The 27,588-nt window shown below is 34.9% G+C and overlaps 1 protein-coding gene across 2 annotated transcripts; it reads left to right on the plus strand.

Moving 5' to 3' along the window:
- CCNC (cyclin C) lies at window positions 1–25,934 on the plus strand. Of its 2 annotated transcripts, XM_080807082.1 has the most exons (13): window positions 119–305; window positions 5,786–5,892; window positions 6,725–6,809; window positions 6,977–7,046; window positions 9,992–10,043; window positions 17,067–17,122; window positions 18,031–18,066; window positions 18,745–18,836; window positions 19,456–19,523; window positions 21,904–21,983; window positions 23,145–23,263; window positions 24,068–24,158; window positions 24,696–25,934. In XM_080807082.1, the coding sequence occupies exons 1-12, from the start codon at window positions 274–276 to the stop codon at window positions 24,117–24,119; spliced, it is 849 nt and encodes a 282-aa protein (XP_080663208.1). In that variant the 5' UTR covers window positions 119–273; the 3' UTR covers window positions 24,120–24,158; window positions 24,696–25,934. The 2 variants fall into 2 exon arrangements, with proteins under 2 accessions (XP_080663207.1, XP_080663208.1); XM_080807081.1 differs by lacking the exon at window positions 24,068–24,158 and having other exon boundaries at window positions 1–305.
- Window positions 25,935–27,588: the final 1,654 nt, after the last annotated feature.

Here is a 27,588-nt window from a genome sequence, read left to right on the forward strand (position 1 = left end):
CCCACAGGCTGTCTGCTCCCCGCCGGCTGGCTTCCTCTGCTACTGCGGGGCGGGCCGGAACTTTTATCCATAGGAACGGGTTTACACTGTAGAGTGTTGCCGGCCGGCGTCAAGGAGAATAGAGTGCTATCCTCTTCCTCTCACCGTAGCCGCCGCGGAGCGGAGCCGAGCAGATCAGATCCAGGAGCGCGGTTACCGGGCGGGCTGGGTCTATGGTCGCTCCGCGGGCCGCTCCGCCGGCTGGTGCTTTTTTATCAGGGCAAGCTGTGTTCCATGGCAGGGAACTTTTGGCAGAGCTCCCATTAGTAAGTGATCTTCCGCCTTGTCGCCCGGGGCTTGCTCTTGGGAGTCGGTGAGGACGGGGCCTGCGACTCCCTTTGGCCTGGATCCCGGCCCCTGTCCCGAGCGCCGCGGGGTCTCCCGGGAGGCGGCAGTGGCCGGAAGCGGGATGCACTTTTCTCTGGCGACTCCCCTCTACCCGCCCCCTGGCAGCATTTCGGGGGTGGGGGGAAATATCTGTGAGCGGAGAAGGGCAGGGGCTAAGGAGGTTCGGTCTCCGGGGAAGGAAGGAGTTTAACTTCCAATTCTTGGATAATCTGGGCCTGGAAGCGGGGTGGGGTGGCCCAGGTATAGGAAGTGTGGCACAGTTCCGGACTGTGAGGCCGGCTCCTCGGGACAGTTGGGGTTCGCCTTTGCCTGGGCTCTCTTCAGTTGCCGGCATTGTAGTCTTTTGTCATTGACCTTCTCTCTTGAGTGGATTTAATATTCCGAGGAAAGAGTCCAGAGTCAGTCTTGCGTCTGCTCTCTAACCGCTTCTTGCCATTACCTTATGCCTAGATGGAGTTGTATTATTCGTTAGGTATAGGGCAGGTGCTCTCAAATTATCCATTTCATTAGTCTGTGCCTTATATTTTAAGCATGTATTTTCCTGTGACTTCGCCAATGTCTTGAACCTATTTCATGAGTTTTTGTTTTTGTTAGTGACCATGGAAGAACTAGAGCAATATTAAAAATATGTAAATACATATATCCCATAAATACATTTGTTTGGGCCGAAAGGTGGGTGATGCGACTAACAGAACTTTGACCAGGCTTTCCGCTGTACGGTTGAAAGATGAACAGAACTTGATACTGTTATGTTTTAGTGTAAATATGTCTGAATGCCAAGAGAGCATTAGTAACTGTAAGTTAAACTTTGATTCTGTGAAGATAATGGATTCCTATTCATTCTGTTTTTAGTCCTTTGTAAGAAAAGAAAACAATGGCGTTGGAAACCTATTTTCAGAAAAGCTGGTTTGCCCCTTGCTGTAAATGATTCTGTGGAGATGAAATTCTATAGAAGCCCTACTTCTGATCATATTTTTACTTGGCACTCTTTTGCTCAGTGTAATACTTGCTTGGGCAAAATTAAAATATAGACAATTTAGTGGAGAAGGGGTAGTATTTTGATAAACTTTGAAAGAAGGTGAAAGAATTGATAGGTAGCTAGGTGTTAGTTATCAGAAGTTACAGCCATTTATCAACTTAAAAAAAAAATCCTACCTGCCTTTTGATAAATGGTCTCATTATGCTTTCATTTATTTTTGGCATAATGAGACCATTTATCAAAGGGGGAGCAGGACCTATAATACTTGTTTTTTTCACTTTTGAAACATAAAATCGTTATACTGTTAAATGTGCCCCCCCCCAAAAGTGTTTAAAGGTACTTTTTTTAAAGCGTCCTTGTCTTACAATTCAAATAATCCTGGAGAATGGGGCCACTGAGATCTCTTGAGGATCATGAAGTGCCTGATCTGCAAAAGGTTACAAGTGAGAAAGACAAGGCAATCAATTCTGGAAAAACATACCAACAAAAAGATTACAGAAACCATTGTTCTAGGTGATTTTGGTAAAAGAGGAAAATTGACGTGAACTATGTTATATATCATGGCTTGAAGATGCACAGTTTAACATTTCTGAAATGGGCATGACAGTTTTTTTCTTAGCACATGATATAATGGTAAATTTTACAAACAGCGTAATCTTAAATTTTATGAGATTTCCTATTTATAAGTGTTCTTGGTTTAACTGCCATACTATATGCTGTGAGGAAAAACTTGAATACTTGTGAAATGTATTGTTTTAAAAACCTTAAATGACTGTAAGGATGGAATTAATGATAATGCCAGAACATAGTGAATCACAGTGTTTTCTAGAAAGTTGAAGTAGAGCACAACACATTCTTTGACCTTACTGCAGTAAAAGTGGAAGGGCACTGAATATTAGGGGTTGACTGAACTACTGAAGAGATAACAGAAATAAAGTACAAAATCAGTTCTGGGTATTTTATTGTATCAAAGAGGAAACTGAAAATACAGTTACATAATATCAAGGAAATAACCTGATGAGATCAATATATATCCATACCTATGGGATGTAGCCAAAGCCAGTTATGAACTAACATCCAGAATAACTGAGAGAATAAAAATAAGTCAAAATAGTCTACTTAAGAATATTAAAAAGGAAATGGTGAAATAAATCCAAGGGGGAAAAAAAGACTTAAAAAGGTAACACTGATATTAACATATTAAAAGGGAAAATAGTCAAATTATAAGTGCTGATTCTTTGGAAGGGAAAATCAAAACAGTAGACTCAACTGTTGAATCAAAGTTGAATCAAAGAAAAGAGGGATGATACAAAGATAAAAAATTAGGAATGAGAAAAGTAAGTAAATACCTTTGGGTCATCTCACGCTAGTAGATTTGAAAGCCAAAGCAGGGGTGCCTGAGTGGCTCAGTGGGTTAAGCCTCTGCCTTCAGCTCAGGTCATGGTCTCAGGGTCCTGGGATTGAGCCTCGCATCTGGCTCTCTGCTCAGCAAGGAGCCTGCTTCCTCCTCTCTCTCTCTGCCTCTCTGCCTACTTGTGATCTCTCTCTCTCTCTGTCAAATAAATTTAAAAATAATAATAAAATCTTAAAAAAAAAAGCCTAAGCAAATTAACTTTCTACCCCTTAAAAAATGCTCTGGCGTACATTATGTCATGGGTAAATGTTTTCGCATTTTCAAGAGGATCTACTGAAATTCCAGTTCACACAGAAAGAAAGCTTTCCAGTTCTCTCTTTGAAGCTACAAGAACACTGATAAAATATAGCAAAGGTAGCACTAAAAACAGTCTCAGTTTTGAATATTGATACAAATGTAAATTATTAACAAGTAGAGTCTAACATTACATTAGAAATATAAAAAATGATAGTCATTTTATTGTAGAAATATAGTCAGTATTAGGAAATCTGTTAATCAACAGTGAAGGCATCAAAAGAAGCCTATTCTATTCTTGACTAAAAGAAGTATGTTGCTTTCTTAACATGGTAAGAACATCAAAACATGAATAAGAGATATTTAATGGTGAAACATTAGGAAAATTAGGGTGCCTGTTTAACATTGTTCTGAATTGCTACTCAATACAATTAATAGAATGAGGTATTAAAAATGATAAAATTGTCAGCCTGTAGAGATAAAATTAACTTGAAAATTCAGCTAATTGAAAAATTATTATAAACAATAAAGGTTTAATAAAATGACCAGTTACAAAATGTAAAAATGGAAAGCTTTCTTTTAAATGAATAGCAATGGAAAATATGAAATACACAAGAATAAAGAAATGTGCAGGACCTATTGGAAGAAATTTTTAAATTCTGTAGTAGAACATAAAGATTTTAATAAGAGGAGTTTGAATTCTAGCATTGTAAAGATAACATTTCTCTATTGATCTCTAAATTTAATGCAATTGGGACTTGACATAATACTTCTAAAGTTCAAGTCTTGGAATAATTGTAATAGAATATCGAGAAGTTTTTTTAAAGAATAGCAAGTGGCAAGGGGGATATTTTCCATATGAGATTTTAATAATTTAATTTTACATTTTAAAATAGGATGGCATAGGAATAAGAAAAATTGAAAGAAAAAAGCCTTAAGTGTATTAGAAAATATAGGTGATTTTTTAAAAAAATAATTTTGTGTTAGGGAAGGCCTTCCCATTTGTGACCAGCATAAAATCAGAGTGAAATATGGGTTAGTTTTAGTAAGTGATTCATATTTCTGTGTTACAAATAATTAAATGTTAAGAGATCATGCTAAACTTAGGAAATGTTTGCAGTTTATTTGACAAATGATTTATTATCCATAATATGCAGATTATAGGGGCGCCTGAGTGGCTCAGTGGGTTAAGCCTCTGCCTTCAGCTCAGGTCATGATCTCAGGGTCCTGGGATCAAGCCCTGCCTCTGTCGAATCTGTCTCTCTGCTCAGTAGGGAGCCTGCTTCCCCCCTCTCTCTCTGCCTACTTGTGATCTCTCTCTCTGTCAAATAAATAAATAAAAATCTTCAAAATAAATGCTTTAAAAATATGCAGATTATATGGGAAGACTCTCTAAATTGTGAAAAAGACCATTCCATTAGAAAAGTTGTCATTAGAATTACAGTGTACAAAAGAACTCTATTTGGCCAATAAGGCATGGAAAATGTTTAACCTCAGAAGTAAACTAAAAAACAAACAAGATTCCCTTAGACAGTCAGATACTACTTTGCCTTTAACTTGTAAAGTATTTAAAAGATTGGCAGTAGTAACCCATGGGGGGTTAAATATCTTAAAACACTCTCATGTACTGTTAACAGGAATGGAAATTGGTATGACACATGGAATACAAACTGACAATGTAAAACTTAAAGAGTTACCAGCAAAACCTACTGATCAGTTCTATTTCTGGGAAATTATTTTAAATATATTATTAACCAAATATGTAAGGGTGAATTACAAAGCTGTTCATTAAAGCATTATTTTTAATAGTGAAAAATTAAAAGCTGCATGCCTATTAATAGGAATTAACTAAGTAAGTAACAGTCTGTCCGTAATACTGTGCAGCAGTTTACAGGTATGCTGAATAACAAATTTGTTGACATAGAAAAACTTCCAGAACATACTCAGTAACAAAAGGAAGTTGCAGAATAGTCATTTCAATTTCATATCTCTGGTTAAAAATAGTAGACTTGACTAGGCGGGTGGAGGAGACTATTAGTGTAATAACTTCTGAAGCAGCTTTTAACATGATTAGAATTTGTGAAGTAGGGAAATTAAATACTGTAGTTACTCATGAACAACTGAGAAAAGATACTTTATTTTTTTTTTAAGATTTTATTTATTTATTTGACAGAGATGCACAAGCAGGCAGAGAGGCAGGCAGAGAGGGGGCAGGGGGAAAGCAGGCTCACCGCCGAGCAGAGTGCCCGATGATTGATCCCAGGACCCCGGGACCATGACCTGAGCCGAAGGCAGAGGCTTTAACCCACTGAGCCACCCAGGCGCCGCGAGAAAAGATACTTTAAATCTAAGGCACCCTCATTTGATGCCAAATAATTATGTGTGTGTGTGTGTGTGTGTGTGTGTGTGTGATTGTATGTATCACTAGGCAAAAATAAATATGTTGCCAGTTAAAAGCTTAAGGCATCAGTGATTGTAAGATTTTCTTGATAGCAGAGTCTTAAAACCAATGAAATAACAATATAAGGTAGTGAGAGAACAAAAAAGAGAGACAGAAAATTAGAGTGAAATTTTTTTCAGGGCATGTTTACATTCATTACTGAGATAATTCTCAGAGTTTCAAGAAATGTGAAAAATACTATCTTCTAAGGGTACTTTTTGCACTTTGTGTTTTTCACAATGTTCATAAATTGTTCAGTCTTAGAATTTTTTTTTTTGTGATTTTGTTAGTTGATTTTCTGTAACATATCTTAACATCTTCATTCTTCTAGTTTACAATGGATTTTGGATAAACAAGATCTGTTGAAGGAACGCCAGAAGGACTTAAAGTTTCTCTCAGAAGAAGAGTATTGGAAATTACAGATATTTTTTACAAATGGTAAACTTAAAAAAAAATGGACTGAAATGGTATAGTTGGTGACCTCTGAATTAAATCTTTGTACAGTAATTTGTGATGAGCTGTTTTAGTCCCTACTTAGTATTTTTTATTCATGTATTCTTTTTATAACTTACATTCATTTAAGTAATCTAAATAAAGTCTTTTGTGGATCTTATGTTGCAGAGACACTCAAGACAGTTTGAAGGTGTTCATTAATCTCCCTAAGCCTCTATAATGTGTTGTTAAACCCAATTTAAGATTGGCTAAAGCAAGTATTTTGAGGATAAATGGATTCTTTGGGCTGATATCCTATATTGGTCATTCTTACAAGTTTGCTTTGGAGGGAGAGGGACATGGTAGCTTTGTTACATGATCTTTCTAACCCTCAGTTCACTCTTCTGCAAACCTACCTCTCTGTTGTTTAGAGAATTTACTATGGACTTTTTAATAAATTTTACAAAGTAGAAATTGTAGTGAGTTTGATAACTCTCTAATATTTTCTTTTTTACATTTATTCTAAAGATAATACAAAAACATTGAAAATACTTAAGGTAGAGGGAAATAATTATCATTCAACCTTCTTAATATAAGAATAGTGTTTGCTGTGGGACACTTTCTATTTTTTATTGTTTATGCATACCTATATTTTTTTAACAGATTTGCAAATCCTAGTACCAGCCCAGTGTGATCCAAATAGAGTTTTATAGCATATGTAGGTTTTTCTTTTTGTTAAAAATTAATACAGTCATTATTTAACCACATGAAAGTTATTATTCAATGTCAAAATTATAGAGATTCCAGAACATTTAACATTTTATTATTTTTCTTTTAGTTATTCAGGCATTAGGTGAACATCTTAAATTAAGACAACAAGTTATTGCCACCGCTACGGTCTATTTCAAGAGATTCTATGCCAGGTAGGACTTTTATTTTGGGATTATGTTACACCTATTTGAAACTCTTACATAATGTTGATGAGCCTTAGTATAAATGAATCATGAGTTTGCCACTAGAGTTATCTTTTTTTTTTTTTTACAGTGTTTTCTAAATGAGTGATGTTTAACTTTGTTTTATCATATTTTAGGTATTCTCTGAAAAGTATAGATCCTGTATTAATGGCTCCTACATGTGTGTTTTTGGCATCCAAAGTAGAGGTATGAAATAGTTTTCTGTTCTTCATTGAAGTATAGTCAATGTACATTGGTTAATCTGTCCTGATTTTCACATTACCTGTATAAAAATAACGACAGATGGTGATTTATGCAAAATACTGAAATTCATGCAAAATCAAAGATACACATGTCTTTATATATTCGTTTAATGCTTATGTAGCATTTACTATATACCAAGTGCTATTCTAAATCCTTTTACAACTATAATTGACTCATAATGTGATTTATAATCCTCATAAGAAACAATGGGGTGTATGGTAGTAATATCTTCCATTTCATAAAGGAGGAAACTGAGGTATATAGAGGTTGAGAAACTTGCCTAATATCATAAAGCTGGTAAGTGGCAGAGCCTGGGAGCCAGGCTACTAATTCCATGCTTTTAACTGCGTTGTTCTAGGTCCTCTAAGACATTTACTGTTTGGCACTGTAGTATTCCATAAGTGCCACAGCTTCTCTACTATAACCTGAATTGTACCTCTTCCTATGTTTGTATTATGTTTCTTAGATGTCTTTAGAATCATAATTGTATTCTTGAAAATTAAATGTAATTTATTATTTTTTTTCTAAAGATTTTACTTATTTATTTGACAGGCAGAGATCACAAGTAGGCAGAGAGGGGAAAGCAGGCTCCCTGCTGAGCAGAAAGCCCGACATGGGGCCCGATTCCAGGACCCTGGGATCATGACCCGAGCCGAAGGCAGAGGCTTTAACCCACTGAGCCACCTAAGCACCCATAAATGTAATTTAAACGTAGTAGGTTTATGTTCCTTTTGGTGCTCAATTTTGAATTAGTTTTTAGTCATTATTCAGGATTATTGAAGACACATTTCCTAATTATTACCTGAAGTAATGAGAGTTGACCCTATTAGAAATAATATTAAGACAGACTTTCTAGAGGCTTATGGTTTTCTAATAATAGGTGGTGGCTTAAAGAGAACCTGCTCTGTTGTTGTTACTGAGTTCTTAATAGTGGGAAAAGGAAGTGTTCATAAAAAGCCCATGTTATGGGGTGGTATTTCCAAATGTTATCATGTAATTTGATGTATCTGAAGTGCAACCAATATGGAAAATCTAGACAAAATTTTATAAATTTCTATTCTTGAAGATTAACTTGGGGAGTTTAATTTGTTTTGTTTGTTAAATACCTTTTGTTGTATGATTTACTGAGTGAAAGTTTTCATTCTAAGAATTTTGGATAAAGAATAATTCCTGGATTGGAGTGCCTGGCTGGCTCAGTTGTTAAAGTATATGACTCTTGATCTCGGGGTCATGAGTTCAAGCCCTGCACTGGGTATAGGGAATACTTTAAAAAAAAAAATTATTCCTGGAAAAAAGATGTATCCCTTCATATTTGGTTATGGCATTATGTTTTTAATCTTTAACTGTGACCAAATGTTTCTGTATTTTGTCTAGTTGTGTGGGTATTATATAGAAATGACTTTTGGGGTACCTGGGTGGCTCAGTGGGTTAAAGCCTCTGCCTTTGGCTCAGGGCATGATCCCAGGCTCCTGGGATCGAGCCCCACATTGGGCTCTCTGCTCAGCAGGAAGCCTACTTCCCTCTCTCTCTCTGCCTGCCTCTCTGCCTACTTGTGATCTCTGTCAAATAAATAAATAAAATCTTAAAAAAAAAGTATTAAAGAAATGACTTTTAAGATGTCTGAGGCATTTACTTTTTAGTATCAGTTACTATGGTTTAAGGTTTGAATATAAATATAAGTATATATGCACACATACATAACCACCCCACTCCACAAAATAAGGATGTAGGTTGAAGGTATTTATATAGAGTAGGTTCAGTTTAGTTCCTTTTGTTGAATAAGGAACTAGTTTTTGATTTTTCTGTTTTAAAATGAAGTGAAGGCTTTAGTAATCTTATGAGGTTAATCAAATCAAATGAGACAGTGTATGTAAGGTGGATCACCTCCTAAATTTTAGTTATTTTTACAGTGGTGGCATACTAAGTTCAAAGAGGAAGTGGGAATTGACATTAAGAGTCTTGGAGCACCTGGGTGGCTTAGTTGGTTAAGCATCCGACTGTTGATTTCAACTCAGCTCATGATCTCCCAACTCTTGAGATGGAGTCCCACATTAGGCTTCCTGCTCGTCACACGGTCTGCTTAAGATTCTGTCCCTTTCTGTCTGCCCCACCTCCCACCCTCAACCCCGCTTGCGCTCTCATTCTCTCTCTCAAAAAAAAAAAAAAAAAAAAAGACCTTGCTTTATGGTAAGGCTGAAATTACTTTAAAAAAATTTTAAAAAAAGTCTTATGGGGCATCTGGGTGGCTCAGTCGGTTAAGTGTCTGACTCTTGATCTCAGCTCAGGTCTTGCTCTCAGAGTCACGAGTTCAAGCCCGTGTTGGGCTCCTCACTGGGCATGCGTGGAGCCTCCTTTAAAAAAAAAAAAAAAAGGAAAGTCTTACATTGTATCATTCTATTATTCTTGTCTTCTTCCAAATAGAATAATAGTTTCAGTGGTCTTTTAAATTATTTTGGTGATACTAAAGTTTATCTTTAGATATTTAGCTATTTTATTACTAGATAGCATAAGTACCTGGCAGGGTCAGTTGAATAGGAAGCATACTTAGTATTTTTCTTGCAGTTAAGTGTAGAATCTAAGAAATCTTTTTGGAAACTAATTGGAGTGGAGAAAACTGGCACTGTTGCTTTAGGGCTTGGTTTCTAATTTGGTATCTTAGTGATGTTAAATGACAAAATTATTTAAACATTTGTCTTACTGCAGCAATTTTAAAGAAAAGTAATACATTTTCGAGACTTAAGTACTTCATGCCTCAAGTAGGTAGAAGATGAAAAACAAACTATAAACATTGGGGATATATAGGAAATGCTTTGCTTTGAATAAACCCAGATACCCTCAGGCTCATTGGGTTACTATGTACCTGATCTCATCCACTTTTATTTCTGTAGGAATTTGGAGTAGTCTCAAATACAAGATTGATTTCTGCTGCTACTTCTGTATGTAAGTGCAAAAAGTATATTCTGCTTTAAGGGTGTAGTTCTTTTAAAAAGCTCCATAGGACCTTAATGTTTTTCAGTTTATGAGAACTGTGAAAGATTTGGTTGTGTTTATTAAATTTCCTGGGGTCACATTTATGGCTAGTGTATTTGGCTAAAAATAAAGTTAAAAATACAAAAATTTTAAAAACCACTTGTAGTGTTATGTCCAGGACATTGCTTTTTAATTCTAAAAGTGGATAGTAACTATTGTCCAAAAACATCAGTTCAGTGGCTCTTAATTTTAAATAATGAGTAAAGAAAAAACTTACTTCCCAGTTCTGTTGTATTTTTTTGCCTCATAATGACTAGCCATTGTGTCATTCTTTTGGGTAAAATAAACTGTTCCTTTAGTAATTGTAGTGTATTTATTTGATGGGAATTATGTATTTTGCCTCCATATTGATAAACGGAGTGCAGGGGAAAAAAAAATGCTGACTGTAGTAGTCAGCCCCAATTCTGTCTAAGCAGCAGCTGTATAACCTTGAGCAAATTGCTTTACCTCTTGGCTTTAGTTCTTTTTACAAAAAGATAGGGTTTAGCTGCCTTGGAGTCATGACATTAAAGGAAATAATACCATAGACTAGTGATTGTAAAATATTGTATACAAGGTATTAACATGATGCTATGCTCCATCTTCATAGGGTAAGCACAAAGGCAGCACCTAACAAAAGATGAAAGATAATGCAGATTTTTTTTTTTATGTGATCTTACACAGAAGAGGCAGAAGGTTTTTTTTGTGTTTTTAGGTTTGTGTACCACACTAATTTTCATATTTTGGGGTCATCCCTTTTCTGAGAAGAGTGTAATAATCTAGTTCAGTCTTTTCCATGCCATATTTTACTCTTCTAAGGATAGCAGAGTAGTAATCAGTTTTGCCATAGAATTTAATATGCAGATATATCCCATTGATAAGTATTGAATTGCCCTCTGAAAAATTGAATTATTAAATATTCAGAAACAACTAGAAGGTAATCCACCAGAATGTTAGCAGTGCTCATCTGCGAGTAGTGGATTCTAGTGCCTTATTTTATTCCTATGTCATTTTTTGTTTTCCAAATTTTTTAGAAGGTGTTTATTTTTAAAAATGTAAAATACAGGAGCACCTGGGTGGTTCAGTTGGTTAAGCATCCACCTCTTGATTTTAGCTCAGGTCATGATCTCAGGGTCCTGAGATCAAGGCACACACTGGGCTCTGTGCTGAGTGTGTTAGCCTGCTTGAGATTCTCTTTTTCTCTCCCCCTGCTCTTCCCCCTGCTCACACATGTGTGTGCTCTCTCTCTTAAAAAAAAAAAAAAAAAGTAAAATACCTATTACTAAGGTTTATTTTTCATGCAAAGATGTAAAGGTATATACATAACAGCTTTTGGTTCCCAAATGAATAGGAAATTGTTACAGTAGAATATTTTTGTTGAATTTCATAAATGTTACAGTGTATTATATAGGCCCACACAGCTTAGGTTTCAAATTTCAGCTCTCTTGCTTTCTGTGTGGCAAATTGAACAAAATACAGTATCTGTGTCTCAGTTTCCTCACCTGCAAGGTGAGGATTAGTAACATTTACGTCAAATGGTTGTTGTGAGGATCAAATGAGTTAGTATCAGTAAAGCTCTTAGAACAGTGTCTTGCTCAGTGTCTTAGTTTGGTAGGTCTGCCATACAAAGTGATAGAGACTAAGTGGTTTAAACAACAAAATTATTTTCTCACAATCTGAAAGCTGAAGTCCAAGATCAAGGTGTCCACAAATTTAGTTTCTCCTGAGGCCTTTCTTCCTGGTTTTCACGTGGCCACCTTTTTACTATGTCCTCACATGGCCCTTTCTTTGTGGTTATGCACCCTTAGTGTTTCCTCCTCTCTTAAGGACACCAGTCCTATAGAATTTGTGCCTCACCCTTATGACCACATTTAACCATAAGTACCTCTTAATTACCTATCTCCAAATCAATCACATTGGGAGTTAGGTCTTCAGCACTGAAATTTGGCAGGGGCAGGGGCAGAGAGCACAGTTCCGTCCATAATACTCAGTAAACTTAAGTGCCTACTCGTTATCATCAATAACAGGATTATCCTCACTAGAAACACCATATCAAATGCAGTGATGGTTACAAAGATAAATACAAGGAATTTGAGGACAAGAACATAAGACATGCATATATAAATACTAATATAAAAGAAAAAATAAGTGGCATAAGAGAATTAGAGAATGCAGTGAGTATTTTGAGTGATAAAATGTTATTTGTTAGATGAATCCAGAAAGGCTTAACTGGGATTTGGTAAAGAAAGACTGAACCTGGGAAAATGTAGGGGAAAGATAGACTAGGAACATTGAACAGTTTGGTCAAAAGTAAAGAAAACTAATGAGTTCCACTCAGTGAATAGTCAGTAAGGAAAGAGGCAGGAATAGTGCTACCTGGCTAAGGCCAGGTAAAAGAGGGCCTTCAGTGAAGAATCTGCCATTTGTTCTGTTGATGGTGGTAGTATGTTTGAAGGCTTTTTTCTCAACATGAGGATAATGCCAGAATGGTGGACTAGGAAGGTAAATCTGGCAGAATAATGTAAGATGAATTAGGAAAGTATGTGAGTTGAGGTAGACAGATTTTAAAGTTTTTCACATGCTACAACATGGATGAACCTTGGGGCACCTGGCTGGCTCAGTAGGAGAGCATATGACTCTCAATCTCAAGGTTGTAAGTTTGATCCCCACATTAGATGTAGAGATTACTTAGAAATGAAATCTTAAAAAAAAAAAAAAACAACCATGGATAAACCTTGAGTACATTAGGGTAAGTGAAATAGGCCAGTCAAAAAAGATAAATACTGTGTGATTCCATTTAATACTAAAAATAATCAAATTAATAGAGATAGAAAGTAGAATAGAGGCTGTTAGGGACTGGAGGGAGGGGAACATGGGGAATTATTGAATGAGTATAGAGTTTTAGATTTGCAAGATGAAAGTTCAGGAGATGGATTGTGGTGATGGTTGCACAATTGTCAATGTACTTAACACTACTAAACTGCATACTTAAAAATGGCTAAAGATGATAAAGTTTATATAATGTGTATTTTACCACAATTTTAAAAGCACCCCCCAAAATCCCTCTGAAATACATATAAAACTGCAAATTGTAGTCAGTGCCCTCACTGACTATGAGAAATAAAAACTAACAAGTTTAAAGTAGGAAAATATTATTTTGAAGTTATTGAAGTGGCCCAGGTGAGTACTAATGAAGGGTTAAAATGATGTTTGGGCCCCCAGCAAGGAGAACAACAAGCAAGCTAGATTTGCATAATAGAGTCAGCAGAACTTTTACAAAGCAAGGTTTTAAGACAAGTCAGAAATGGTTTTTGAGGTGTTTTGCCTGGGCATTGGGAAGGTGAAGGTGGTACCAGAAGAGGAGAATAAGTTGGTTCTGAAAAGAGTTAAATTTAATCTTGGACATTCAGTGTGTAAATGTATCAGTAGAACATCTTAGAAATGTGAAGCCAATGATAGAAATTTGGAACTTGGTAAATTTTAAGAGATAGAGCTGCATAGTGTCTTGTGCTGCTTAGAAGATGAGTAGATAAGTACCAACCGGGGGTGGAGGGAGACAGACTTTTGGGTTTGTGATCTTTGAGAATGTTGCCATCATTAAACATTATTGGATAGGTGTCAAAGCCAGATTGCAAAGAACTGAGAAGTGAGTAGGTACAGAGAAAAGGAGAATCTAACTGTATTACAAATATATAAAATAGCCTCAGTGAAGGGGGTGAGGGGAGGTGCTGACCTAAGTAACTTTGGGAAGAAGTACAGTCTGTAAGACTAAAGGCAAAAGGAGCTGCATACGAGCACTGTATCCTAGTTGATAGATTTGATACTTAATGTGGACACAAGTTAATTCTGATACTGCTATACTTGTATCTGGAATTGAACAATTCCAGTAAATATATACATCCATGGTAAATGGATGGCAGATGTTGGGAACTAGGTTTCTCATTGCTGGAATGGGAATACACAAATAAGGAGAGGAGACCAGAAAGATCACGTACTGTTCAATTAGAGTTAAGAGGCATCAGTATGAGCTCATGGTTATCTTAACATCTCAGTAGCAATGAGTTCTCCTTGTGCTCAGATCTTTGTATCTAATGCCATTCTCCAATAAAAGAACTAGGTCTCCTTGGAGACTGGGACAGGAAATACGTAAGATAGACCTGGAGCATAGTGCCAATAAGTAAGGAAGTGCTTTTAAAAAAAAAAAAAAAAGGCCAAAAAACAAAAACACCTAGCTTAATAGGATTACAAAGGGGACATATAACCCAACTGAAAGCTCTCAGTGGCCAAAACTAGAAGAATTTGTACAACAACAACAACAACAACAAAAAGTAGTATTGGATTATAATCCAAAGTATAAAAAAAAAAAATCCATGAGTCCATACTGATACAAATAAATTACTGAGTAAGTGGGGGAAGAAGAGACAAATTTCTAATACAGAAGAATTTCATATACTTTACATAGCTAACTACATCGTCAAATAGGGAAGCATAAATTTCTACTTCTTAAGTATTCATTGTTCATAGCGACTTCCTTCTAATGTGTATATCATGAAAAGGGATGGGGGAAATAATTTTATAGTAGACTAACCCAACAAACACTACCTCAGCCAGGTGGTTGAGGTTATTTTCAACAGTGATAAATCACTAGTAGTGTGTACCTTTCATGCGATATGATGAAATGGTGCTTTGTTTCTGTCCATCCTTCCTTCCAAGATCCCACAACCCCAGTCTGAACATTAAGTAAACATCAGACAAATTCCAGTGGAGCATCAAGCAACAAAATAATACTGGGGTGGGGGGGGATACAGTACTCTTAAAACTGCCGAAGTCATCAAACATGGAAAGTCTGGAAAACTGTCACAGCCAAATGGAATCTAAAGCAGACGTGACAAGTAAATGTAAAGTGGTCTTCTGGATGAGAGCCTGGAACAGAGAAAGGACATTAGGAGAAACTAAGGAGGTCTGAATAAACTATGGACTTTAGTTAATAATGTACCATATTAATATCAGAGGTTAATAATAAGGGGAAACTGGGTGGTGGGGAGTTGTTTTAGACTGTTCCAGCTGCTCTAACAAAATACCATAGACTGGGTGGCTTAAACAATACACGTTAATTTCCCACAGTTCTGGAAACTGGGACATCTAAGATCAAACAAATTGTCTTCCTTGATCAGCTCCATGATTGGCCGTTTCCTGGCAAGCAGACTGCAGCTTTCTCATTGTGCTCTCACATGGCAAAGAGAGGTTGCTCATCCTCTTATAAGAACACTAATCCTGTCATGGGGACCCCACCCTCATGACCACCTAAACCTGATTAATTCCCTGAATTTGGAAGTGGCTCTAAATACCATCACACAGGGGTTGTGATTTCAACATACGAATTTGGGGGGACACATTCAGCCCATAACAGGGAGTATATGGGAGGGAACTCTCTACATTATCTTTTCAGTTGTTCTATAAATTTAAAAATGTTCTAAAAAATGGTCTACTTTTGAAAAGTAGAAGAATATAATTTGGTAGAGGTTTTATGTGTTTTTGATTTTGAGAGACATTTGAGCATTTTAGTAAGTGATGGGACAGATTTATTGGAGGAGGAATGGTTAAGGGTGAAAAAAAAAATATGAACTGTCAGTCGAACAAATCAAAAACAAATACACAAGTGATAGAGGTAGCAGTAGAGAGGAGGGGTCTACTTTTCTCCCAAGTTAGAAAAGGATTAGAAGATAGAAAATCAATATGCAGAGCAATTTTATCGTGGAGTAGGAGAGAGGTTAACAGTATCAGGTAAATGTCAGAAAATTAGGCATCATAGTTTCAGCGTTAGGGATGCAGATTTGTTTTATGTACAGAGATGTACCTTGTTAATTAGTTACCATTATGTAAGTACCTATTTTATTTGTACACTTTACATCTTGTTTGTATCACCAGGATTTGTAAAACTCAGAAGCCTTAATATTAGGTATGTCTTCAAATAAAGGAGAAAGAAAAGGAAAACTTAAGTATAAATTTCCTACTGTCAACTTTAAGTGGTTTAGATTTCAATCTTGGCAGATGTTACCTATCTAAATTAGTTGTTAGGTTCCTCAGTTTACAAAATAAAGCTTTTTGAAAATAAAATACATAGAATAAATGAAAAAAGATTTAAATCTCTGTGAGGTCTTAGGCTTTATACAAATGGAAGGGGTCACAGAACAGATCCTCTAGAATGTCACTTGATTTACTGAAATGTTGCATCATAATAACCTGAATACAACTTTTTCCAATAGTAGTACTTAAAAGTGTACACTCACCATTTTGAAGAGATAAGAGGATTGATAGTTAACAGCTTTTTCACTTGTACTTAGTGACAAAGAAGAGTAATAACTGTGTGTATGCGTTTGTGTGTGGTGTGAAATAGTCCTAGAGAACTTTGCACATATATTTATGCTTTTATTAAAATATATCTTTTGTTAAAGAAATACCTATTTATTCTAGAAAGTATAAATTAGTAAAAATCCTTAAATCTCAGATGACCACTATTAACATTATTTGGTTGTATTATCCTTTCAATTATTATATATATTTTGAAATACATATATTATATATATACATTTTGAACACATAAATAACTTGTGTTCCTTCTAAGCTAAATCACTGAGAAATAAAACCAATACCATTCTAAAGTTGGAAAGATTTTAGAGATGAAACCTGCCCCTTTATTTTTTAAGCTGCAGAACCCCTTTATAATACAATAAGTATATAATTAAAGCTCTCTGATTGTAATATAGATGGGGGCTAGGACTTCCTGCCACTTAGTTCTTTCCCCTTGACTGACAACAAACAAATCTGGGTCCCTAAACATCTCTTAAGAGCACTTACTAACAATGATTTAGCTCTTATACACTGTGTTAAAGAAATTTTGGTTTAATTTACTTTTTCTTTTTCTTAGTTTAAGTCATTTTTTGTTTTCTGCAGTAAAAACTAGATTTTCATATGCCTTTCCAAAGGAATTTCCTTATAGGATGAACCATGTAAGTATATTGTATAAAATAAAACTACTTGTCAAAGCTGTATATAAGCTAGATCCATTTTATGTTAGAATAAACTATATAGTTTATAGGAAACTACAGTTTCCTATAAATGGCAGTTTCAAATACTATAAGAATATAAACTTTAATTCTAAATTAAAGCTAAATTGCTCCTACCTTTTATAAAAAAACTACATAATAGCATTGGTTATCAACCCTGGGTGCTGCCCATTAAATCACTTTGGGAACTTTTTAATAATGCTGATACCAGGGCCTCTCCAGACCAACCAAAACAGAATTTTTAGGCTTGAAGTCTGGGGATTGGTATTTTCTAAAAGTTCCCAGGTGATACTAGTGTGTAGCTAGGGCTGAGAACTATTATAATGGAACAGTGTGAAAACCATATTTGAAACTTTAATTTAGAAGGTGAGTTTCTGTTAAAATTTTTAATAGGTATGTCCTTTTTCTACTTTTGAGGGATTTCATCATCCTGTATAAATTGTATATTTTTGTTTCATTTTCAGTATTCTTTCCTTTTATTGATTCGTAATATAGTAAGAGTAACACATAAGTGGAGATAGTTGCATTTTTGCATTTGTTGAGTGTAAAGTGTATTAGAAAATCTGAAGTTTACACAGCAGCTTTTAAATTAAAAAAGTAAGAATGCTTATATGAGGCTGACTTTTCTATAATGATTAAAATCCTTTATAGTCATAATTGCATGCACTGTATAGTAGTAAAAAAGTAATTTTTATTGCACATGTTCATTTTGATATAAATTTCTGTGTATATTTTCTTGATTTAAAAAATTAGTAAAAATTTATGGTATTTTAATGTATAAATTGTTAGGTTAGACTAAGTAGACTCATCTAATTTGTTTCACAATGACATTTATAATTTTTTTTAAACAGATATTAGAATGTGAATTCTATCTTTTAGAACTAATGGTAAGTATATTATTTCCTTGTGATTAATAGAATAAAACTTACTTTCAAATTTAGTGATGTCAGAAATTCTTTTAAGAAATGATTTATAGGGAGGTGCATTTTAAAACCATCCAAATGATACATGATGGTGAAATCAGAGTACCTAGTAGCATCATCACCTATATCCTCTGAGAAGCCTGTAAAATAATTTGTATATCCCACTTAGGATGGGAAAATTTTTCTGTTCTATGGTAACTGTAATAAAAGGATACAAGCAAACCAGTCAGAACATGAAGCCACTGTAAATTATTTGCACAATTTGTGTATGTGTGTGGTGTTATTTAAAGATAGATTATGTCTTTGGCAGAATTCTGCTCCTCCAGTTGGGAATTACGGATTTATAGGCTAATAAGAGGTTTCAGTGTGTTGCAGATGTGACACTTTGAGTCTCTAAGGGAATGGATGCTGACTGACTGCCAACCGATTTACCAAGGTATATTCCAGAGAGAGCGCTGCCTTCACTATTATAGTAGAGTTTAGGGCCGCCATACTGCTTGCTTAAGAGAATAAGAGGGAAGCAAGCATGAGTTAGAGAAATACATTTTGAAATACACAATTACAAATCAGTTGGGTAATGATAAGTTTTTGTGTTGTAATAAATCTGTTTTTATACATACACATTTTTTAAACTGTTTCTAGGATTGTTGCTTGATAGTGTATCATCCTTATAGACCTTTGCTCCAGTATGTGCAGGACATGGGCCAAGAAGACATGTTGCTTCCCCTTGCATGGTAATTAGAACAGAAGTTATTCATAGTGTAACATGTTATTAGCTAGGAAGATTGACAAATGAATATGAAGTTTAGTATTTTTAAAGTAATTAAACTAGTGCCCCAAGATATTGTATGTTGAGTGAAATACCTGTTTGTTGAATTTTAGTTAACTATATTTATAAATGCTAAATTGATAAGGATCTTTATTTGATTAATATTTCCATTAAAATTTGATTCTTATCCAAAAAACCAGACTATTTACATTAAAATTAAGACAGATTATCTTTCAAATGCAGTATTTTTTGTTGGTATTCAACATACATATTAATTCATTGTATAATTTCTGGTTTCCTCTGATTTTCTAGTTTTTGAAAAATTGGGAAAATCCTTATTGTAATTTATTGTAAGGTTTTAAGTTTTAAAATCTATTTAGCTGTAATTTTATCCATTAAAATATGCTTATTCATTGTCATGTTCATGTATCCATCTTTTTCCCTTGATTGGTTTCACCTTTGTATCTATGCTTTAGTAATAATATAATGTACAAAGATGGGAAATCTGACCCTCTCTGGGGGGAAACGTACAATCATATAAGGTAGTTCTGATTTCAGTAATAATATGATTTACATTTCTATAGGAGGATAGTGAATGATACCTACAGAACGGATCTTTGCCTACTGTATCCTCCTTTCATGATAGCTTTAGGTATGTAAGCATGGTATGCCTTTACTAGTAGAATTGTTGTAAGCTTATTTAGGTCATACCAAAAGAAATTTCACCCTGTTATGCTTTGCATTCTTATGGTTCATGAAGTAATAGACTAATCCTTGCATGTGAACTTGTAATATTATGAAATGCAACTTTCAGAAGTGAGAGTTATTGTCCTTCTTACCCCCCTTCTTTTGGTAAGTGTTTGTTTTTTGTTTTTTTTTCTAAGTCATTTAAGATAATTTTGACCAGTGTTTGAACAGAACATTTTTGTTTAGGAGGAAAAGTTCAGAATTAAGCCTGCTCATATTACTTGTAAATTATATAGAATAACTGGGCCTGTCTTTTATTCCCTGAGCTCGGTTAAGTCATCAGAGGTTCAGTAAAGGAGGCTCTGTCGTCGTTGCCTTGCTGGAGGGAGAAGTTAGCTACCATTTTATTTATTTGTGAAAGGTAGTGTAATGGGTTAGAACACTGTCTTTGGAGTCAGATAGTCCTTGGTTTAAACTTAGCTTTCTTTACACTTTTGGGAAAAGCATTTAACCTTTCTGAGTTTGTTGCCTTAATTGTAAAATGTTGGGGATACTAACTCCATACAGAATTGTTGTGAATATTAAATGAGATATATTAGAGAACATCAGTAATTGGGGCGCCTGGGTGGCTCAGTGGGTTAAGCCTCTGCCTTTGGCTCAGGTCATGGTCTCAGGGTTCTGGAATCGAGCCCCGCATCAGGCTCTCTGCTCAGCAGGGAGCCTGCTTCCCCCTCTGTCTCTGCATGCCTCTCTGCCTGTTTGTGATCTCTCTCTCTCTCTCTCTCAAATAAATAAATAAAATCTTTTAAAAAAATTTTAAAAATAGATTTAAAAAAATAAAAGAACATCAGTAATGCCTGCCATATATTAAGCACTTAGTAGTTTCTTTTCCCTTTCTTTTTCCTATCAGTTTCCATGATTCTCTTCTCTTGGTTTTCGCCCATTCTTTTACCACCCAATTTCTGGATAAAATACACAACTTCTTTTAACCTGTACAGTACTATTCTCTGCTGCCATTCTCACCTTTTTTAAAGACTTGTCTCAGATACCACCTCTTTAGTGACCCTCCCCATCCCCAAACTTCCGACCTCACCTCACTCTGGGTTTAGGATGTTTTCTCTATGTTTGTCCTGTTAATGGCATTTTCCACTGTATTTTAATTACCTGTACTGTAATTTCAGTTCTTTGGCCTCTTAATCGCTTCAGGGCCTACACCATACTTTACAGCTTCATTTGACTTGGGTCAACCAGTATGTCAGTTCACATTTGAGTCACTATTTGCCTAGAATGTCATCCTTCGCAAAATCATGCGGGTAACTAAACCAGGGAATCTAACTCTTAAGAAGCTGGTGTGGGCTTAAGGTAGCCAAGCTGCTGGTAGGAATTATATTAGGCAAAATTAGGATGTAGATTGTTGTTTCTGGGTTCTTTTACTGTTTTTGTTAATTTATGTTGTGTGTAATGTATATATACTTGACCCTAGAACAACATGGATTTGAATTGTGCAGGTTTACCTATTTTACAAAGGTTTTCCTTATGCTTGTCTTAATAACATTTTTTCTTTAGCTTTACTTTATTATAAATATACAGTATATAATATATACACAAAATATGTGTTAATCAACTGTTTATCAGTCTTTAGTCAAGAGTAGGTTATTAGTAGTTAAGTTTTGGGGGAGTCAAAAGTTACCTGCAGATTTTTTTAACTGCAGAGGGTGCTGGTGCCCCTACATGTTGTTTAGAGGTCAACTGTAATTATATTGTATATAGTGCATTACACTTTTTTCTAAGCTCCTTTTAATTGTAACACTGAAATTTGGTACTGGGGTGCCAAGTGTTCACCGGACTTGGTCATGGACTAATAACTGAAAACAGAGGCAACACACTGCTTTTAATTGAAATATCAAAATATAATCAATTGTTGAAATGTATCAGCATATTATTGGCCTGTGTGTGTGTGTGTGTGTGTGTGTGTGAGAAACTGACTTCTGGGTGTATTTTGACCACTCCTTTAAGCCTCCGTTCAGGGATTACTTCCCTGCTGTAATTTCCTCATTGGATTTTTTTCTTAACATGCCCTGACTGTCAGAGCAACGGTACCATCCTTATTACACAGTGAGGAGCAGGAAATGTCAAGAGCTTTAATATAGTCTATAATCTGTCTGTATTATATTAAGTTGATGGGATGGTCATTGGTAACTATTAGATAAATCTGTGTAATTTTTAAAAGGAATATTGGAAAATGCACATGAAAATTTTGAATGAAGACCTTATCTTTAGTTTTGAGTCCATACATTCCACATTTGTGGTTAAACATGGGCCTTTTTCTTTCATTTTCTTTCCAGCTTGTCTACATGTAGCCTGTGTTGTACAGCAGAAAGATGCTAGACAGTGGTTTGCTGAACTTTCTGTGGATATGGAGAAGGTATTCTTTAAAATTCCCTTACTTGAGGGGCGCCAGGGTGGCTCAGTCGGTTAAGTGTCTGACTCTTGATTTCGGCTCAGGTCAGGATCTCAGGGTTGTGAGATCAAGCCCCATGTTGGGCTCTGCACTGGCTGTGGAGTTTACTTAAGATTCTCTCTCTCCTTCTTCCCTTTATCCCTCTTGCACTCTCTTTCTCTCAAACAAAAATTTAAAAATTTTAAAAATATATTAAAAAATAAAATAAAAATAAAATGCCCTTAAATATAAACTTGAACATTTTAAAGTTATTATGATATTTACTTAACATGAATCTAAAGTCTTATGATGTCTACAAGGCTAAGAAAAGTTTGGGTAAAAAATATTAAGAAACATATTTGGCAAGAATAGTTGATGTTGACTGTTTAGGTTATGTTTCTCTTTTGGGTTTAGACTTAAACAGAATGATAAGCTTTTGGTTTGCTGAGGCGCAAAGCTGCCTCTGATTTCCAGGATTATTTTAAAAACTACCTAGAGACCACTAAATACTACTGTAAACTTTTGTAACAGCCTGTCTCCTGACAAAGTGGGTTTTGCCCTTTTTTCTACCTTTTCTGCTTACTTAACATTAGAATCTGCTTACTTAGCATTAGAATCAGTCCAATGTGAGGTCTACTCAGATGAGAAAGAGGGCTGGTTTGGAAACTGGATATGACAGATGTATAGCTGCCAGCTTTTGAGCACCTTAACTCGTGTGTACAGTAGTTAACAGAGAAACCAAACAATGTCTTTCCTGCACCAGCTCCCATTAATTTGTTTGAAACAACTGGTTTTAGAGGACTGTACTCTGTAGTGGCATACTCCTTCATGATTTAGACCTTGTTTCCAGTATATCACTGATTTGTATCGGTTTAGGATAGTAGCAGATAGAAGGAAACTGCAGAAATCGATAAGGATAAACAAAGTATACATGTTAAAAGATGAGAGGGTAGAAGGAGAAGCTTACAGAGCAGTGCAGTAAAAATACTGCTTTCAAGTTTATCAAGATGGTCTCTGTCCTTAAGTATTCAGGTTCTGATAGACAATCTTTTCACTGTTTTCTGAGGATGTGTGTGATGTGTGTTCTTTATGTACTAAATGTTGCTTGATATTGCCACTGAGAACTTTTCAAATATTTACTTCTAGATTTTGGAAATAATCAGGGTTATTTTAAAACTATATGAGCAGTGGAAGAATTTTGATGAGAGAAAAGAGATGGCGACTATTCTTAGTAAGATGCCGAAACCAAAACCTCCTCCAAACAGGTACTTTGTAGACTTTAATTACTGATTTCATTTAATTATATATTTCATATATATTTTTTCATAGATTATATTTATTCTTTTAATGAAATTGCTTCCATAACTTCATGATTTATGTAACTTTTAAAAAAATCTGATTTGGTAGATTGACAATGCCTCATTTTGAAAAATACATTAATCTGATTATCTGTTAACTTTCCCTAATGCAGTGGCAGGTCTCTTACAGGTATCCCTCAACATATGGCTATATACAGTGCATAAATTTAAACAGAACAGAATTAGGCTAGTTCATTTGAAATTCAGGGATAAAGAATTCTGTAGTATCCTATGTCATTTTGACTCTCTGACCTCCCCCCCCCCCAACCCACAGTGCTGGCTTTTATCCTGTTTTATAAATTTCAGTAGCAGTTTTCGAAAATTTAGGTTATTGATCTGCTATTGTAAAGATAAGTAATTTTTGCTTTTGAGCTACCTGAAGATCCACAGCACATAGTAACATGATTTTGGTAACTGACACTTGTGCTAAGAGGGTTTTCTTTGTTTTGTTTTTTTTACAGGATCTTTTTATTTAGTTCAGTGGTTCTCAGCTCTTGCTATATATCAGATCATTTAGAGTAGGAAAAAAGGTCAGAAGGGAAATAAAGAAATGCTACCCATCTTAATGATCAAGAAAAATAATTATATAATATTAAGATAGATTTATAGATTTGATAAGTTAATGTTACCATTTAGAAAAAATTGATACTTACACAAGGAGCTGTTTAAGGCAGTCATTCAAACAGCTACCTTTGGATACATTTTTTGCAGAAATTCCCTGAATGATTCTCCACTAGTGGCAGGGCCTGAAGCTGCAAGATGATGATGGACAAGATAAGGCAATAATCCTGTTGCCACACTGGTATTTTCAGTTTTAGTTATTTTTATTTTAAGTATTCAGCATTTTCCAAGAAATTGCCATTTTTCTTTCTGACTTATATAAGTTTGCTGTATTTACATGTGATTCTATTATGCATTTGGACAATAATTTTTTGGGAAGAACACTTCTTGATTTTCATATTTAGTAGGAATGAGATTTTATTTGTAAGATTTAATTTTACAGGAAATTTGTTCAGAAGAAGCTCTAATCTCTATGTTGAGTGATACCTGTAATGACAGTAACATCCCATACCCTTATTTAAATTTTTTGAGTGTATATGGACACTAACTTCCAGAAAGCTTGTTTTGTGTGAGGGCACCAAGTTACATAAGAATAAAAATATAAAACCGAATGTTAGTCTTCTGTATTTTAATTTTCTATCTCTTAATGATCAGGAATGCCTTTGTTTTATGGAGTTGTACCATAGAGTAACTAACTTTAAAAATTAGTTGGCTTATTGGGGTGTTGAAAATGAGTCTTTTAATTGGTATAAAATCTCTTTCTTCCCCACTTGAACAGTGAAGGAGAGCAGGGTCCAAATGGAAGTCAGAACTCTAGCTACAGCCAATCTTAAAACATTCCGAAGAATTCCATAGTGGACCAGTTGGAAATAAACCATTGGACAGATTTCAGTTATGTCTTCAATGGAACACAAATGAAAATGAATAGCTTGTTTCTGTCAAGCATATTGGGAAGTGATTTTATTTTTGCAAATAAGTTTTTCCTTACCTAATTTGATTCTAGCACATAATTGATTAAAATCTCTTGATTATAAAAGCATGAAAGGTTCTAAGGGGACCTACAGACAGACTTACATAGACATTTCAAAATTAATAGCTTTTGATTAGTATAATTTTTCTTAATTTGGATAATAGAAATTGTAGCTTTTTATTAAGCCACGAAACATGAAGCATAATTTGTTTAAAATTCTCTTTGGTCATTGAAGGACCAAAAAAGGACATTAAAAAGTGAAATATATGAGGGTTTTTTTCCCTCCTTAAGTTAAACTTTAAAACTGTATTTAAGGAATCAAATCTTACAAAATCCTGGAAGATTTTGGTAATGATGTTGATAATTTCAGGGAAATTAATCAAGTACCTATTGATTTAAAAGTGTATTTTATTCAATAGTTTTAGTATCTTGCCATGGAAGATACTAGCCCAGCCTAGTAGAAAAGTGCAATATGTATAGCATACTTTGACATTTTAAAAGTTATATTAATTCCATAACCATTTTGAAATGCTGGGCAAACTTTTAAAAAAAGAATCCTACATGATGTTATTTGTATTTGATTCACAGTTAATCAGGCATTTTGAAAGCTAATTGGATAAAACACCATAATATGGTTGAAATTTGGTAACATTTTACTGTTAATTTTTACTCTACTGTGAAAAGTTTTTATATGACATACACACCCTAGTTTATTTTTGTGTCTTAGTGTGGATTTACAAATTTACTACAGGTATCCTGAGCCAGGAACACAATCAGGTTTCAGGCCAGTTTGATACTGGCTATTCTTAATTCTCATGAGTGTAGGACTTTGGACTAAATGTCATGTCAGTGGGACTGTGCTGTCTGTGGAACTTAATCATTTTCTTCAGATTTAAGGAGAGTGATAAAATTTGGAGTCATAGGATATTGATGTACAATTTAAGGATTAAATTTTTTTATAAATCAATTGTGAACAATGGATTATTAAATTAAATGTTGACTTCCTAGTATAAAACTGCAAGAATAAAAAGTAAAGTTCTCCAGCTATATTGACTAGTGTCTTGAATTTATCTTTGAATCTGCCTTACGTTTTCTGAGAGTCCTTCTTCCTTTAGATCAGTATTAAAGTCTTCTGTAGTTTGTTAAGTGGGTAATTTCAAATGGCTTATGAACAGACTCTGGAGTTCTGCTTCCTAATGGGGAGGATTAGATAAGTTGGAAAGGAAGATTATGTGTACCAATCTTCAGTACCAATGATAAATACAGGTCTCGTAGGCTTATAGGGCAGGATAAGAAATGAGGAGAAAAGCTGTCCTCAGGTCTGAAAGAATTAAGGTTGGATTTGGGTTGGAAGAGCAGACTGATTATATATCACAATCATTGACTTGACCCTAATTTTTCACTTAAGCCCACCTTTATTTCAAAGTTTGCATTTTGAAAATTAATACATGTGACTTGCAGTTTTGTTTTCAGCCTCTTGTTACAGAAAATTTAAAACAGATACAAGAGTAAATAAAAGTGTAACGAACCTCCATGTGTCATTACCCAGTTTAAACAATGATCAGTTTATGACAATTTCATTTCATCTAAACTCACATCCACTTCTCATAATATGCATATTATTTTTGAAGCAAATCCAAGATACCGTATTTCATCAATGTATTCCTAAAGGTAATGGCTCTTAAAAAACTAAGTGTTATACCTGAACAATTAGTCAAAATAGGGGCGCCTGGTTGGCTCAGTGGGTTAAGCCTCTGCCTTCGGCTCAGGTCATGGTCTTAGGGTCGTGGGATTGAGCCCTGCATCTGGCTCTCTGCTCAGCAAGGAGCCTGCTTTCCCCTCTCTCTCTGCCTGCCTCTCTGCCTACTTATGATCTCTGTCAAATAAATAAAATCTTTAAAAAAATTAGTCAAAATCATTGTTTAATCTAGTCAGATCTAAATAAGGATAAATTATTGCAATTGATGAATCCTTTAAATCTTTTAAAATCCATGGATTCCTCCTCCCATTTTTTTTTTTATGTTCAGTTAGCCACTGTTTAGTACATAACTAGTTCTTGATGCAGTGTTCAGTGATTCATCAGTTAAATATCACATCCAGTGCTCATCACAGCACTCCTCAATACCAGTCACTCTGTTATCACCACCCTACCCTATCTTATTTTTAAATTTTCCCTTTTTGGCTTGATTACCTACTAAGAGTATCTCTCCATATGGATATTGCTAATTGTATTCATGAGGTACCATTTAACATACTCCTTTTTCTGTATTTTCTATAAATTAGTCATTGAATCTAAAGGCTTGATCAAGTTCAGATTAAAAAAAATTTTTTTTTTTGGTGCAGGTAGACTACTGTGTAAGGTTCTTTTATCAGAGGGCATATCATACCTGGTTGTCTTTCTGTGACTTACCAGCCATTGATGACATGAATTGTTTTTAACAATCAAATAGTAAAAAAAAAAAAATCAAATAGTGCTGTAGGCTGCACTGTCCAGTGTGATAGCCACTAGCTACATGTCGCTGTTGAACACTGAAAATGGGGCCAGTCTGAACTGAGATGTGCTATAAATGTAAAAATAGTGTTAGATTTCAATACTTAGTACAAAACAAAAGAATGTAAACAATCTAGTGTTTTGGGTTTTTTTTTAAAGATTTATTTATTTATTTGACAGACAGAGATCACAAGTAGGCAGAGAGGCAGG

This window comes from Martes martes, assembly GCF_963455335.1.
Source record: "Martes martes genome assembly, chromosome: 6".
In the NCBI taxonomy this organism is placed as follows: Eukaryota; Metazoa; Chordata; class Mammalia; order Carnivora; family Mustelidae; genus Martes; species Martes martes.

What these genes read in the sequence shown, in the direction of transcription:
- CCNC (XM_080807081.1), top strand. Translation starts at nt 274, where the DNA reads ATGGCAGGGAACTTTTGGCAGAGCTCCCATTA. An exon ending in TTCTGCTGCTACTTCTGTAT is followed by an intron (nt 10,044 to 17,066) that starts GTAAGTGCAAAA and finishes TGTTTTCTGCAG; the next exon opens with TAAAAACTAGATTTTCATAT. An exon ending in CCAAAACCTCCTCCAAACAG is followed by an intron (nt 23,264 to 24,695) that starts GTACTTTGTAGA and finishes CCACTTGAACAG; the next exon opens with TGAAGGAGAGCAGGGTCCAA.